The 16812-nt window shown below is 37.9% G+C and overlaps 1 protein-coding gene across 2 annotated transcripts in view; it reads left to right on the top strand.

Moving 5' to 3' along the window:
* The window catches only part of CCNB3 (cyclin B3), a 61126-nt gene that overhangs the window by 14402 nt on the left and 29912 nt on the right, over nucleotides 1–16812 (top strand). Inside the window, exons 5-8 of one of the 2 annotated variants that reach the window (XM_081794277.1) lie at nucleotides 3917–6833; nucleotides 7701–7796; nucleotides 9043–9135; nucleotides 10199–10364. In XM_081794277.1, the coding sequence (XP_081650403.1) occupies nucleotides 3917–6833; nucleotides 7701–7796; nucleotides 9043–9135; nucleotides 10199–10255 (3163 nt within the window). In that variant the 3' untranslated portion in view covers nucleotides 10256–10364. Of the gene's footprint in view, nucleotides 1–3916; nucleotides 6834–7700; nucleotides 7797–9042; nucleotides 9136–10198; nucleotides 10365–16812 lie in introns of those variants that run through there. The other variant, XM_081794275.1, reaches the window with a different exon arrangement.

The raw sequence follows: 16812 nt of genomic DNA, 5'->3' as shown, positions 1-16812 counted from the left end.
GAAGCCCAGTTTATTTTCTCCTTTGTTACTTATGCTTTTGGTGTCCTATCTAAGAGCTCATTGCCAAATCTGAGGTTACAAAGATTTAAGATTATCTTTTCAGAGTTTTCAAGCTTTAGCTCTTAGGATTTTTATTCCTTTTTGAGTTAATTTTTGTTGGTAGTGTATGTTAGGGATCTAACTTTATTTTTTTGCATGTGGATGTCCAGTTGTCCCAGCACTGTTTGTTAAAAAGACTACTCTTTCTTCACCTAATTATCTTGGCATCCTTGTCAAAAATCAAATGACTGTAAATATTAGTGTTTATTTCTGAACTCTGTTTTATTCCATCGATCTACATGTCTATCATTATGCCAGTATCACACTGTCTTGATTCTTGTTGTTCTGTAGTACGTTTTGAAATTGGGAAGTGTGATTCCTCTAACTTTGTTCTTCTTTTTCAAGATTGTTTTATTATTCTGGGTTCCTTGCAATTACTTATAAATTTTAGAATCAGCTTGTCCATTTCCACTAATAAGCCAGCTGGGATTCTAATAGAAGTTGCCTTGAACTTGTAAATCAATTTGGGGAGTATTACCATCTTAATAATACTAAGTCCTCCAACCCACAAACATGGGATGTGTTTTCACTTATTTAGATCTTTAATTTCTTTCAACATTTTTGTAGTGTTCAGAGTATAAGTTTTGTACTTCTTTTGTTAAATTTATTTGTAAGCATTTTATTCTTCTTGACATTATTGCAAATAGAATTATTTTCCTAATTTCATTTTCATATTGTTCATTGCAAGGATATAGATATATGTATGATTTTGGTATATTGATCTTGTATCATGGAACCTTGCTGAACTTATATATTAGTTCTAATAGTTTTTATGTGGATTCCTAGGATTTTCTCTGTATAAATCATGTCATCTGCTAATATAGTTTTACTTCTTCCTTTCCAATCTGGTTGCCTTTTATTTTCTTGCCCTGACTAGGACCTCTAGTACTTTGTTGAATAGAAATGTCAATAGTGGACATTCTTGTCTTCTAATAATTGGGTGACCAACTTATTCTGGTTTTCATAGGATTTGCCCAATTTTAATACTGAAAGTCTTGCATCCCAGGAACCCTCTCAGTCACAAAGACCATTGTTCACTCTATCAAGAAAGCCTACTCTGATCACCCCTACTCTGATCACCCTACTCTGATCTACGATATCGTAGATACTCAATATTTATTTCCCATGCCAATGTTTCTTAAGAAATGGACTTGGAGAGGCAGATAAGAGCCAGGTCACCAGGACCTTGCAGATCATGGCAAAGAGTTTGGAATTTATTCAGAGAATAGAGGGGTTTAGTCCTAAAGTGTCAGCAGTGCTATATGAGTTATCTACTGCTACCTGACCAATCCCCCATCCCCTAAAGAAGAGTTGGATATCCTTGTCTTTTGCTTGATCTTAAGGGGAAAGCATCAGTCTCTCACCATTAAGTCTGATGTTAGCTTTGGGTTTTTCGTAGATGCCCTTTATCAAGTTGAGGAATCTCCTTTATATTCCTAGTCTGTTCAGTACTTTTATCATGAAAGGGTGTTGTATTTTGTAAAATGATTTTTCTGGATCTATTGAGATTATCATGTGGCTTTTGTTTTTTATTCTGTTAATATGGCTTAATCCATGAATTGATTTCTGGATGTTAAACTAATATTGCACTCCTGGGACAAATCCGATTTGGTGTATAATCCTTTTACGTGTTGCTGGATTTAGTTTGCTAGTATTTTGTGGATGTTTTTGCACCTATATTTATAAAAGATATCAGACTATACTTTTCTTGAGATGTCTTTGTTTTTGGTATCAGAGTAATATTAGCTTCCTAGAATGAGTTGGGAACTGTTCTCATATCTTCTATTTCTTGGGGTTGTTCATGAAGAACTGGTATTCTTCTTTAGATGTTTGGTAGAATTCACCAGTGAAACCATCTGGGTCTGGACTTTACTTTGTGGGTAGTTTTCAATTATTAATTCAGTGTTTTTTTAAAAAAAAATTTAATGTTTTATTCTTGAGAGAAATAGAGAGTGAGCGAGCGAGTATGAGCCAGGGAAGTGAGAGACTGAGAGAGGGACACAGAATCCGAAGCAGGCTCCAGGCTCTGAGCTGTCAGCACAGAGCCCCATGCGGGGCTCAAAATCACAAACCATGAGATCATGACCTGAGACAAAGTTGGACACTTAACTGACTGAGCCACCCAGGCACCCCTATTAATTCAGTGTTTTTACTTGTTATAGGTCTATTCATACTTCCTATTTTCTTTTTAAGCCAGTTTTGCTGGTTTGTGTCTTCTTAGGAATTTGTCCATTTCATCTAAACTACCTGATTTGTTGGCATACAGTTGTTTCAAACAGTTTTTTGTTTTACATGTTTTTATTGCATATTAAGTAGATCTTCACAGCAACCCTACAAAGGAGGTAATATGATTCTCATGGTATGGGTTAAAAAAGTGAAGCACAGACAATCAGCTTGCCCAAGGTCACCCAGCTAGTAAGTGGAGGAGCCAGGATTTGAATTCAGGCAGTCTAGCCAGAATGCATACTTTTAATCATAACTAGATTATCTGAAGACTACATTTAAAAATTCTCATCAGGAGGGACCTGGAATCTATCTGGCCATGTGGAACCTCTCAAAACACTTTCTTTTTTAAAACAATATAGTGGTTTTTAAATTATAAGCATAGAGTTGTACAGCCATCACCACTATCTAATTTTAGAACTTTTCAACACCCCCACCCCAAAGAAACTTGAACCCATTAGCAGTCCCTTTCCTTTGCCAGTCCCCCTTTCTAGTCTCCTCTCTACCCCTTTCCAGCCATAGTCAACCACAAATATGCTTTCTTTTATGGATATACCTCTATGGGTATGTCTATTCTGGACATTTCATATAAGTGGAATCATATGGTACCTAGTCTTTTGGAGAGACTTATTTTTGTTCAGATTGATGATTGCATTCTGCAATTCTCTTTTATTCTGATTTCGAGTCTTCCAGTGATTTGGTCATGAAATCCTGTTTAGAACAAAGCTTTGAGTCTGACACATGTGAACAAATGTCTATTTTGGTTTTTTTATTATCTCCACTGGGAAAGTATCTCATGAATAGCCTAGGTTGAAGGGGATGTGGTTAAATACCACCAATGTTAGTTAATGGACATTTGGGCTCTTTCCATAATTTGGCTATTGTTGATAGTGCTTCTGTAAAAATTGGGGTGCATTTGCCCCTGTGAATCAGCATTTTTGTATCCTTTGGATAAATTCCTAGTAGTACAATCACTGGCTTCTGCTCCTGAAGTGAAGACAACACTGTATGTTAACTAACTTGAAAAAAATTAATAAAAACATAATGTAAAATAAAATATTCTGTAGTTCAAACTTAAAAAAAAAAGACACCACCAATATTAAGTGCCAGCCCACCTTTCTCTTATAAGCCTTCATAAACCTCTCATAAGCTTCTCTCTTATAATTCTCTCATAAGCCTTCAAACAATATTAATTTCAGCCTACATTTTGCCAGATGCCTGATGCTGATAGACAAAAATAAATGCAGCTAGTGAGGGAGACTGATACTATATAGCATATAACTCGTACAATGTGGTAGTATTATAATAAAGACTTTGTATATAAATAAAGTAAATAAGTCATATATAGGAAAACATAACATGGATTTTCGGAGAAATTTTTCAGAAAAGTGTGAGAACCTAGGCCATAGAACTATACAATATGCTACCTAGTTGGTTCAGTATGGTACCCATTGATTTTTACCTTTTAATCTGTCTCTTGATGTTGAAGCCCTTTCCCCTTCTATACCTTTTGTAACTGCAGCAACAAAATGAGATGGTAGGTGAAGATTCTAGGAACTACATTCTTCTTACCCAGACATTGTGTCTTTTACAGTTATAAGCTGGAACCTTTGCCAGTAGTGGTCTCTACTACCTTGGTACCAAATGTGGAGATATCGACCATCTCCAAAACAACCACTACTGAAGAGGCATCATTTTTCAAAAAGCAAATAATTTTAGAAGAGGAACCCAGTACTGAGGACACAACCCTCATCAAGAGGTCATTATCTTTAAAGAAGTCCACAAATCAGGGGGAGGTATCCCTCATGAAGAAGCCACCATCTTTACAGGAGGAGGCTGATAGTAGTGATGAATTTGCTGTAGAGCTAATGAATTTTGGGAAGAAGAATAAAACTGAGGAGGAAGCCATCACCAAAGGAACATTATCCTTAAAGAAGATGTGCATATATCAGGGGGACTTGGTTTTGCAGGACATCGGTGTTGAAGAGGATTCCTTCTTTATGGAGCCAATGAACTTTAGAAAGAAGCCTAGAACAGAGGAGGCAACCCCCACCAAGAAGGTGATATCTTCAAGGAAGAAGAAGTATACCACTCAGGGGAAGATGTCCCATATGAAGAAACCACTAGTATTGCAGGAGACCAACTCTGAAGAGGAGTCACTCATTAAGGAGACACTGGCTTTCAAGAAGAAACCTGTCAAGGAGGCATTCCTCACCTTGAGGCCATTATCTTTAAAGAAGAAGTGTACTACTTTGGGGAAGATGACTCACTCGAAAAAGCCACTAGAATTGCAGAAGGCCACCTCTGGAGAGAAGGCACTCATTAAGGAGCCATTGTATTTTAAAGAGAAACCTACCAGTAGGGAGGAGTCTCTCTTCCAGGAGCCCTTTGTATTGCAAGAGAAGCACACCACTGATGAGAAAGACGTCCTCTTGAAAAAGCCACAAGCATTGCAGGAGAAAAAAGACAGTAAGGATACACTTCTTATGGAGCCAATGTCTCTTAGGAAGAAACATACTACTGAGGAGGCAAACTCCACTAAGAAGCCATTACCTGTAAAGAAGTGCACCATTCAGAGGAAGATGTACCACTTGAGGAAGCCACTAAAATCGCAAAAGACCACCTCTGGAGAAAAGTCATTTATTAAAGAGCCACTGTCTTTCAAGAAGAAGCCTACCACTGATAAGTCCCTTTTCCAAGACCCGTCCATGTTGCAAGAGAAGCACACCTCTCAGGAGGAGATGTCCATCTTGAAGAAGCCATTGACCTTGCAAAAGACTCCAACTGAGGAGGAGTCACTTTTAAAGGAGACTTTGGCTTTTAGGAAGAAATGTACCATCAAGGAGGCAACCCCCACCAAGAAGCTATTTTCTTTAAAGAAGAAAAAATGTACTACTCAGGTTAAGATGTCCTGCTTGAAGAAGCCACTAGTATTGCAGACCACCTCTGGAGAGAAGTCACTGATTAAGGAGCCATTGCCCTTTAAAAAGAAGCCTACCACTGAGGAGGAGTCTCCCTTCAAGGAATCCTCTGTCTTGCGAGAGAAGCACACCACTCAGGGGGAGGTGGCTCTCTTGAAGAAGCCATGGTCATTGCAGGAGAATATCGATGGTGAAGATGAATTTCTTATGCAACCAGTTTCCTTTAGGAAGAAACATAGCATAAATGAGGCAGTCTCCACCAAGGAGCCTTTATCTTTAAAGAAGAAAAAGTGTGCCACTCCTATAACGATGTCCATGTGCAAAGAACTGTTGGACTTGCCGAATATGATTGGCAAAGATAAAGATTCCTTCTGTATGGGGCCAGTGTCATTTAGGAATAAGTCTTCAACTGAGGAGGCAGTCCTTACCAAGACACCTTTATCTTTAAAGAAAAAGCAAATCACTCAGGGGAAGGTGTTCCTCTTAAAGAAGCCACTGGTCTCAGAGAATACCACCTCTGAAGAAGAGTCATCCTTTAAGAATCTATTGACCTTTCATAGAAAGTCTATAACTGAAGAGGAGTTCCTCTTCCAGGATCCATCTGCACTGAAAGAGAAGCACACCACTCTGCAGGAGGTGTTGCTCTCAACTAAGCCATTGGCCTTGGCAGAAAAGACCACCACTGAAGAAGAATCCTATATTAATGAACCATTGGCCTTAGAGGAGAAGCCTACAACTGAGGGGGAATTCCTCTCTCAGGATCCATTTTCACTGCATGTTAAACCTACCAACAAAGATGAGTCCCTCTTCTGGAAGGCTTTGGGCTTGCAGAAGAAGACTGATACCAAAGATTACTCTTTGAAGAAGCTGTTTGCTTTGCAGGAGAAAAGCACTACTGAAGAGGCATCCCTTTTAAATAAAACATTGGTTCTGAAGAAGGAGCTCTCTACTGAGGTGGCAACAATAAGCATTGAGAAGCAATTATCTTTAAAGAAGAAACTCACTGCTCAGGGGGAGGTGTTCCTCTTGAAGAAGGAGTTGGCCTTGCAAGAGAATATCACCAATGAAGAATCCCTTATTAAGCATCCACTGGATTTTCAGGAGCCCAGAATTGAGGAGACCATCCTAAGGGAGTCCTTGGCCTTGCAGGATAATCCCACAATTGAGGAAGAAGCTACCCTGAGGGAGCCCTCGGCCTTGCAGGAGAAGCCCAGCATTGAGAAGAAGACCATCCTAAGGGAGTCCTTGGCCATACAGGAGAAGCCTACTCTCAATGAGACATTCCATTTCAAGGATATATGTGCCTTGAATGAGAAATCCACCACTGATAAGGAGTTGTCCCTGAAGGAGCCACTGGCCTTGCAAGAGAATCCCATCCACAAGGAAGACACCTTTCTTGAAGATTTCTTGATCCTCCAAGTTGAAACCAGCTCACATGTGTCCAGCACTGCCCCCGAATCCAGAATAGGCATGTCCAGCAATGCTACCATGTCCAGTGTGGGCAAGTTCAGTACTACAAACAAGTCCAGTGCTTGTCAATCCAGTTCTAATAGACCTTTCTCACCTTGGAGCAAGAGTTCACAGAAGGAGGTATTGTGTTCTCTTCCTTCTTAAATTAGATAATGTGTTCTTTGTTATCCTGTAGGTGGCTGTCAGTAAAGAGATTTTTTTTTGCCTTCCTAAGCAATTGATCTGTATATAGTAAGCTATAGTAAATAAAGTTAGCCTTGTGGGATCTCTTGACTTTCCAACTGACATAGAAATACACCCAAACAGAAAGTATTTATTCCAAGAATACCCACAAGGATCTGGAATGTATGTGTGTGTGTATGTATAAAATTGGTCTTTACAGTAGTGGTTAGCCAATTTCCTTCAGGAAATTGCCTTTCTTAGTAATTGCAATCTGCATTTGTAGTGGGCTCCAGTCAAAGATGGGTAAAGTCCACAGAGGTATTTCCCAAGGAAAATGGTATTTAAGTTGTAAATTGGAAGGATGAAGGGATGAGATTTGGCAAGCAGGAGGAGAAATACCTTTCTTGTAGGCAAAACAACCTGGGTAAATGTGTAGATGGGAGGAAAAGGCTACCAAGAAAATGAATTGGGTTAGATCAAAGCATTGGGACAAAACAAGTGACCTAAGAAGACAGGCAACATAAGTTGAAATAGTAAAATAAAAGTGTTTTTCTTGGAGAGTCTTGAACTTACCATTTTATAAAAATGGTGTCTATTTGCTAGGGCAGAGCAGACATGTACAAGGAGGACTAAACATTTCTTGGTCAGTTAGCAGTATGAGTATTGAAGGACCAAGCAGTGCTCTGTTATGGCCCAGGATATATAAGGCTTTAGGAAACTTAGCAGAAGACAGTGGGAAGAAAGGAGTGTATCATTTATGTGTATGTGCTAAGCCTTCCTTGGAATCTTTCTCCTCCTAATGTCTTTTTGGTGATTTCCAAGCAGATGACCCCATTGGAGGATATTGACAAGAACCATAATGATCCATTTTTCAACTCAATATATGCCAAGGATATCTTCAGTTACATGAAGGAGAGAGAGGTATGTAGGTGGCTGTTGGAGAAGAATGATTTCTAGGTCTCATTTTCTCATCACTCCATCCTTAAAATGCAAGTTGAAGGGGAAGTAATGATGATTAAAATAACAACAACAGCAACTGACATTTACTAGTAATTTATTATAAGTTAGACATTATGCTAAGGGATTTATACACATTATCTTGTTTAATTGTCCCAGTAACTCCATGATAGTAGGTATTATTACCCCCTTTTTGTAGATTGTAGAAACTGCTCAGAATCACATAACTAGTATATGGTAGAGCTGGGATATGGGCTAAAGTCTGATTACTTTGAAGACCATAAGCCTGCACCTGTAATTGTTGAGGAGACAGTCTCAGACACAGAAATAGTAGTCTCTTTCTGGGCGGCTGCTCTTAGCAATCTTTTCCCTTCTCTATCCAAGTTTCTGGCATCATATGTAAAATCACTCTCCAGCCTGGTGAAGTTTTCTTCCTCCTTTGAAATCTGCCAGTCTCCTTGACCACTAAAATTCATTGATTTCCCAATTTTCTTCTCTCTCTCTCTCAATGGAACAGATGGGGCCAAGATTATCTACCAACCAGCTAACAATTTTAGCAGGCCATACATAAAAGGGAGGATGAATATCTTGTCTTTTCTCTAGAGACGTAATGTTTGATTAACTGACTCCAGATCCTTCACTTTTTCTAGTATATCTTGGAGGAAGTAAGAGATAACTTTGTTATACTACAAGTGTGGGCCTTAGCTCAGCACTGTCAGTTTCACTTGGGATCTTGTTAGAAATGCAGAAACCTAGCCCCACCCCAGACCTTCTAAATTGGCATGGGAATTTTAAAGATCCCAAATGGTACACATGTTAAAGTTTGAGAAGCACTGCTCTACATAGTGTGGGATTGTGCATTGGATTGAATTGCAAAGAAGGGGCAAAACCTCTTTGGTATTTTTCTATAGTCATAGGCCTATTCCTGCTCATATTCCATATACATCCTGGACTCCTCATTGTCCACCCTGACACTTGAATATAATGTGCATCCATTTCCCAAGGATAACTAGAACTCATCTGGAAAAAGATACTTTGATCTTCCCCTATCTGATACCAGCTGAAAATAATGAGGTAGAACTGTGAAGAAATTAATTATGTTATTATAATTTATTTTTCTGAGAAATTAGTTGCAGTATTTTTTTCTAAGTTACCATTTTTGAACAGAAGAAGTGCTTATTTGTTAATATTTCTTTTTTATTGCTGCCAGGAAAAGTTCATACTTACAAAATACATGCACAGGCAGACTGACATCAGCAGTTGCATGAGGGCCATTCTTGTGGACTGGTTGGTAGAGGTGCAGGTAAGCCTGACAACTGCTGCTTTAAGGGGCTGCTCTTCTCTTTATTGATCATTCAACATCACCAGATGCCAAGCATGGTAAAACTTTTCTGGGTGTACAGAGCTGAGTAAACCATGGTTCCTGCCTTCAGGGAGCTTATGATCTAGGGGACAAGATAAGATATGCAGACAGATAAGTATGATAAAAAGTAGAATACCCTAAGTACTATAAGAATGTTATATATAAGATACTGTGAGAACCCAGTAGAAGGAGAGACTATTTCTAGAAAAGGCAATGATGGTATGGTAGTTTAATCATTCTCAAAATTTTGTAAAAGTCTATCTAGTAATTTGGGTAGAGGTCAGTGAGAAAGCCTTTCAAGCTTCGGGTGGGATCAGGAAGGACAGTGTGGCAGACATGGCAGAACTAGACATGGCAGGTAGCTGTTTGTGCAGGGTTGGATGTTGAGGCAATACTGCCATGAATACTTAATTACCACTTTAAGGAAGGATAGTCCAGAGAAGTACCTGGCACATAGTGGAATATCAGTAAGTATTTCTTGAATTAATGGAAATGAATGACTTGCTATGGAGTTTGTGAGGAATTACAAGGTATAGGTTATTCCCAGAAGAGTCTTGACTATGTAATTGGGTAATATGAAAAGGTAATATAGTTTAATATCCTTTATTGAGTACCAGAGGAGTGGTTCAGGGTCACTTCAAAGTAACAGACCAGGAAAATGTGGATGACGTGGTATATTTAGATATCAGCAGAGCACGAAAATACCTCTCGTCTTATGGAAATGATGAAGAATAGTAAATTAGGTAAAAGTAGAATTTGGGTAGATCTTATGTAAGTAAAAGTGATCCCAAAGGTTGCTGATCGTTATTAAGGTAGAAGGACTGCCAGTGGACTTTGTTCTAATTGATATTTAGTCGTGATGTAGATGAGAACAGAAAAGATCTACTCATCAGATATTGCATGCAATGAAACTGGGAATAGAGATAGCACATAAATGGATATCAGAGATAAAATATCTATACTAGCTGGAATGATGAACTGAATCTTTTTTTTTTTTTAAAAGCTTTTGTTGTGGGGCGCCTGGGTGGCTCAGTCGGTTGAGCAACCAACTTTGGCTTAGGTCATGATCTCACGGTTTGTGAGTTCAAGCCCTGCGTCGGGGTCCGCGCTGACAGCTTGGAGCCTGGAGCCTGCTTCGGATTCTGTGTCTCCATCTCTCTCTCGGCTCCTCCCCCACTCATGCTCTGTCTCTGTCTGTCTCAGAAATAAATAAACATTAAAAAAAATTTTAAAAAGCTTTTGTTGTTATTTTAATTGCACAAAAATTCACATTTGTTATAGCAAAGTAATAAATTATAATTACCTGTGATCACACAACTCACAGCTACTGTTCATATTTGTGTGTGTATATTATCCTTCCACTTTTAATTTTTTTAATGTTTATTTTTGAGAGAGAGACAAGAGTGCAAGTCGGGGGAGGGGTAGAGAGAGAGGGAGACACAGAATCCGAAGCAGACTCCAGGCTCTGAGCTTTCGGCACAGAGCCTGAGGAGGGGCTTGAACCCATGAACCGTGTGATCATGACCTGAGCTGAAGTCAGACGCTTAACCGACTGAGCCACCCAGGCGACCCTATCCCTCCACTTTTAAAGTGGTGGTCATCCACTTTAGGGGTGTACCTCTAGTGCACGAATCATATAATCATAGATGCCCAAGTCCCATATACTGTCAAATCAGAATTGAATTGTGGGGGTGTGGCTCAGGCATGTATATGTGTGTGTGTGTACACACACACACACACACACACACACACACACACACACAGGGTATATGTATTCCTTTGAATTAGTGTTTTTGTATGTTTTGGGTAAAGGGGCACATATATTTTTATAAAGCTCCGCAAGTGATATTAATGTACACCTTTTGATAGAGAATCACAGTTGTAGAAAATATACGTAGTGTTTTTATAACTTTAATTTTTGCATTTTTAAGTAAACAGTAAAGTGGACTTTTAGGTATATAGTTATATGAAAATTTAACATTTGATATGAAATAAGATTCGCAAGAAGTTGTTAAAAACCATATAGGGAGGTTCTGTGTACCCTTCACCTACTTTTTCTCAATGATAACATTTTGCAGAACTATAATACAGTGTCATAATTAAATTTATTTAAATTTCATCAATTTTGCCTGTACTTATTTGTTGTGTGTGTTTAGTCTATATAGTTTTATCGCACATGTAAATTTTGTAAGCATGACCGCCACAGTTGAGATATAGAACTGTTCCATTACCACAAAGATCTTTCATGTTACCCTTTTATATCAATACCCATCATCCTCCCCTCACCTTCCTGTCCCTGGAAACTCCTAATTTGTTCGTGTCTATAATTTGTAGTTTCATAAATGTTATATGGATGGAATCATACAGTACATAACTTTCTGAGATTGACTTTTGTTATTCACCATAATTCCCTTGAGATCCATCTGTAGTGTGTAAGAGTTCTACACAAGGATATCTACAGATATCCTTGTCAGCACTTGGTATTAGTATTTTTTTTTATTTTAGCCATGTAACAGATGGGTAGAGGAATCTCACCATAGTTTTATTTTTAATTTTGTTTGTTGACTTTTTAAAAAATTAAATTCAAGTTAGTTAACAGATAGCATAGTATTGGTTTCAGGAGTAGAATTTAGTGATCCATCACTTATATATAACACCCAGTGCTCATCCCAACAAGTGCCCTCCTTAATGCCTATCGCCCTTTTGCCCATCCCCCCATCTCCCTCCCCTCCAGCAACCCTCAGTTTATTCTCTGTATTTAAGAGTCTCTTATAGTTTGCCTCCCTGTTTTTATCTTATTTTGTTTTTCCTTCCCTTCCCCTATATTCATCTGTTTTGTTTCTTAAATTCCACGTATGGGTGAAATAATATATTTGAAATCATATGATATTTGTCTTTCTCTGACTGACTTATTTTGCTTAGCATAATACTCTCTAGTTCCATCTTCATTGTTTCAAAAGGCAAGATTTCATTATTTTCCATCACTGAGTAATATTGCATTGTGTGTGTGTGTGTACATACTATGTTTTCTTTATCCATTCATCCATCGATGGACATTTGGGCTCTTTCCATACTTTGGCTGTTGTTGATAGTGCTTCTATAAACATTGGGGTGCATATACCCCTTCAAATCAGCATTCCTATATCCTTTGGATAAATACCTAGTAGTCCAATTGCTGGATTGTAGGGTAGTTCTGTTTTTAATTTTTTGAGGAAACTCCATAATGTTTTCCAAAGTGGCTGCACCAGTTTGCGTTCCCACCAACAGTGCAAAAGTGTTTCCCTTTCTCCACATCCTCTCCAACATCTGTTGTTTCCTGAGTTGTTAATTTTAGCCATTCTACCAAGTGTGAGGTGGTATCTCATTGTGGTTTTGATGATGAGTGATGATAAGTATCTTTTCATGTGTCTGTTACCATCTGGATGTCTTCTTTGGAAAAGTGTCTGTTCATGTCTTCTCATTTCTTCACTGGATTATTTTGTTTTTGGGTGTTGAGTTTGATAAGTTCTTTATAGATTTTGGATACTAACCCTTTATCTGATGTCATTTGCAAATATCTTCTCCCATTCCATCAGTTGCCTTTTAGTTTTGTTGATTGTTTCCTTTGTTGTGCAGATACATTTTATCTTGATGAGGTCCCAGTAGTTCACTTTTGCTTTTGTTTCCCTTGCTTCTAGAGACAGTCTAGCGAGAAGTTACTGTGGCTGAGGTTGTTGCCTGTTTTCTCCTCTAGGGTTTTGATGGTTTTCTGTCTCTATTTATGTCTTTCATCCATTTGGAATTTATTTTTGTGTATGGTGTAAGAAAGTGGCCCAGTTTCATTCTCCTGCCTGTCACTATCCAGTTTTCCCAACATCATTTGCTGAAGAGACTGTCATTTTTCCATTGGACATTCTTTCCTGCTTTGTCAAAAATTAGTTGGCCATTTCTGGGTCCATTTCTGGGTTTTCTATTCTGTTCCATTGATCTATTTGTCTGTTTTTGTGCCAGTACCATGTTGTCTTGATTATTACAGCTTTGTAATACAGCTTGAAGTCCAGAATTGTGATCCCTCTAGCTTCAGTTTTCTTTTTCAACATTACTTTGGCTATTTGGGGTCTTTTCTGGTCCCATACAAATTTTAGGATTGTTTGTTCTAGCTCTGTGAAGAATACTGGTGTTATTTTGATAGGGATTGCATTGAACGTGTAGATTGCTTTGGGTAGTAGTATAGACATTTTAACAATGTTCTTCCATTCCATGAACATGGAATGTTCTTCCATTTCTTTGTGTCATCTTCAGTTTCTTTCATAAGCATTGTATAATTTTAAGCCAATAGATCTTTTACCTCTTTGGTTAGGTTTATTCCTAGGTATCTTATGGTCTTTTGTGCAATTGTAAATGGGATTGATTCCTTGATTTCTCTTTCTGCTACTTCGTTATTGGTGTATAGAAATGCAACCAATTTCTGTATGTTAATTTTATATCCTGTGATTTTGATGAATTCATTTATCAGTTCTAGCAGTTTTTTTGGTGGAGTCTTTTAAGTTTTCCATGTAGAGTATCATGTCATCTGTAAAGCATGAAAGTTTGACTTCTTCCTTGACAATTTGTATGCCTTTTATTTTCTTTTTGTTGTCTGATTGCTGAGGCTAGGATATCCAGTACTATGTTGAACAACAGTAGTGAGAGTGGACATTCCTGTCATGTTCCTAACATTAGGGCGAATGGTTCCAGTTTCCCCCCTTGAGGATGATATTAGCTGTGGGCCTTTTGTATATGGCTTCTATGATGATAAGGTATGTTCCTTCTATCCCTACTTTCTTGAGGGTTTTTATCAAGAAAGGATGTTGTATTTTGTCAAATGCTTTTTCTGCATCTATTGAGAGGATCATGTGGTTCTCATCTGTTGTTTTATTAACATGGTATATCATGTTGATTGAGTTGTGGATATTGAACCACCCCTGCTGCTCAGGAATAAATCCCACTTGATTGTGGTGAATAATTTTTTTTAATGTATTGTTGGATTCGATTTGCTAGTATCTTGTTGAGAATTTTTGCACCCATGTTCATCAGGGAAATTGGTCTGTATTTCTTTTTAGTGGGGTCTTTGCCTGATTTTGGAATCAAGGTAATAATGCTGGCCTCATAGAATGAGTTTGGAAGTTTTCCTGCCATTTCTATTGCTTTCAACAGTTTCAAAACAATAGGTATTAACTCTTCTTTAAATGTTTGGCAGAACTCCCCCCAGGAAGCCATCTAGCCCTGGACTCTTATTTATTTGGAGATTTGTGATTACCCATTCAATTTGTTTACTGGTTATGGGTGTGTTCAAATTTTTTATTTCTTCATGTTTCAGTTTTTGTAGTTTATATGTTTCTAGGAATTTAATGATTTCTTCCAGATTGCCCAATTTGTTGGCATATAATTGCTCATAATATTCTCTTATAATTATATTTCTGCAGTGTTGGTTATGATCATTCCTCATTCATTTGTGATTTTATTTGTTTGGGTCCTTTTTCTTTTTGATATGTCTGGTTAGAGGTTTATCAATTTCATTTAGTCTTTCAAGGAACCTGCTTGTATTTTCAGTGATCTGTTCTACTGTTGTTATTTATTTCGATGTCATTGATTTCTGCTGTAGTCTTTATTATTTCCCTTTTTCTGCTGGTTTTCGGCTTTATTTGCTGTTCTTTTTCCAGTTCCTTAGGTGTAAGGTTAGGTTGTATATTTGAGATATTTCTTCCTTCTTTAGGAAGGCCTGGATTGCTATATACTTCCCACTTATGACTACCTTTGCCACATCCCAAAGGGTTTGGACTGTCGTGTTTTCATTTTCATTGGCTTCCATGTACTGTTTTATTTCCTCTTTTAATTTCTTGGTTAACCCAATCATTCCTTAGTAGGATGTTCTTTATAAGTGTTTGTGGTCTTTCCAAATTTTTTCTTATGGTTTGACTTCAAGTTTTATAGTGTTGTGGTCTGAAACTATGCAAGGTATACTCTCAATCTTTTTGTACTTGTTGAGGGCTGATTTGTGACTCACTATGTGATCTGTTCTGGAGAGTGTTCCATGTGCACTCAAAAAAATGTGTATTTTCCTGTTTTAGAATGAAATGTTCTGAATATATCTGTTAAGTCCATCTGGTCCAGCGTGTCATTCAAAGCCATTGTTTCCTTGTTGATTTTCTCCTTAGATGATCTGTCCGTTGCTGTAAGTGGGTTATTAAAGTTTCCTACTATTATTGTATTATTATCAATGAGTTCCTTTGTTTTTGTTATAATTGATTTATATATTTGGGTGCTCTCATGTTGGGTGCATAAATATTTACAGTTGTTAGATCTTCTTTGTGGATAGACTCCTTCATTATGATATAATGCCCTTCTTCATCCCTAGTTAACCGTCTTTGTTTTAAAATCTAGTTTGTTGGATATACATATGGCTTCTCCAGCTTTAATTTGATATCCATTAGCATGATAGATGGTTCTCCATCCCCTCACTTTCAACCTGCATGTGTCTTTAGATCTAAAATGAGTCTCTTGTAGGCAGCGTATAGATGGATCTTGTTTTTTTAATCCATTCTGATACCCTGTGTCTTTTGATTGGAGCATTTAGTCAATTGACATTTAGAGTGAGTACTGAAAGATATGAACTTTTTACCATTGTGTTGCCTGTAGAGTTGGAGATTCTGGTGATGTTCTCTGGTCCTTTCTGGTCTTTGTTGCTTTTGGTCATTTTTTGTTTTGTTTTTCTTACACTCAAAGAGTCTCCCTTAAAATTTCTTGCAGGGCTGCTTTAGTGGTCACAAATTCCTTTTGTTTTTGTTTGTCTGGGAAGCTCTTTATCTCTCCTTTTTTTATTTAAAAATTTTAAAAACGTTTATTCATTTTTGAAAGACAGACCACAAGTGGGGGATGGGCAGAGAGAGAGGGAGACACAGAAACCAAAAGCAGGCTCCAGGCTCTGAACTATCAGCACAGAGCCCAATGCAGGGCTCAAACTCATGAATCGTGTGATCATGACCTGAGCCAAAGTCCGATGCTTAACTGACTGAGCCACCCAGGCTCCCTTCTCCTTCTATTCTGAATGACAGACTTGCTGGATAAAAAATTCTTGGCTGCGTATTTTTCCCATTCATCATGTTGAATATATCCTGCCATTCCTTTCTGGCATGCCAAGTTTCTGTGGACAGAAATGCTACAAACCTGATCTGTCTTCCCTTGTAGGTGAAGGACTGTTTTTCCTTACTGCTCTCATGATTCTTTCCTTGTCTGTGCATTTTGTGAATTTGACTATGATATGCTTTGGTGATGGTCGGTTTTTGTTGAATTTAATGGGAGTTCTCTGTGATTCTTGGATTTTGATATCTGTGTCCTTCCCCAGATTAGTGATGTTTTTAGCTATAGTTTGCTCACATAAACCTTCTGCCCCTTTTTCTCTCTCTTCAACTTCTGGGACTCCTGCGATAGGAATGTTATTACTCTTAATAAGTCACAAAGTTTTGTATCGTAATCTTTTGCCTTTGTTTCCCTCTTTTTTGCAGCCTCATTATTTTCCATAATTTTATCTTCTATATCACCTATTCGCTTCTCTGCTTGGTCCATCCTCACCATCATGGCATCCATTTGAGATTGCAT

This window comes from Panthera onca, chromosome X, assembly GCF_046562875.1.
Source record: "Panthera onca isolate mPanOnc1 chromosome X, mPanOnc1 haplotype 2, whole genome shotgun sequence".
NCBI classification, from domain to species: domain Eukaryota; kingdom Metazoa; phylum Chordata; class Mammalia; order Carnivora; family Felidae; genus Panthera; species Panthera onca.
This window is presented reverse-complemented; position numbering and strand designations above follow the sequence as displayed.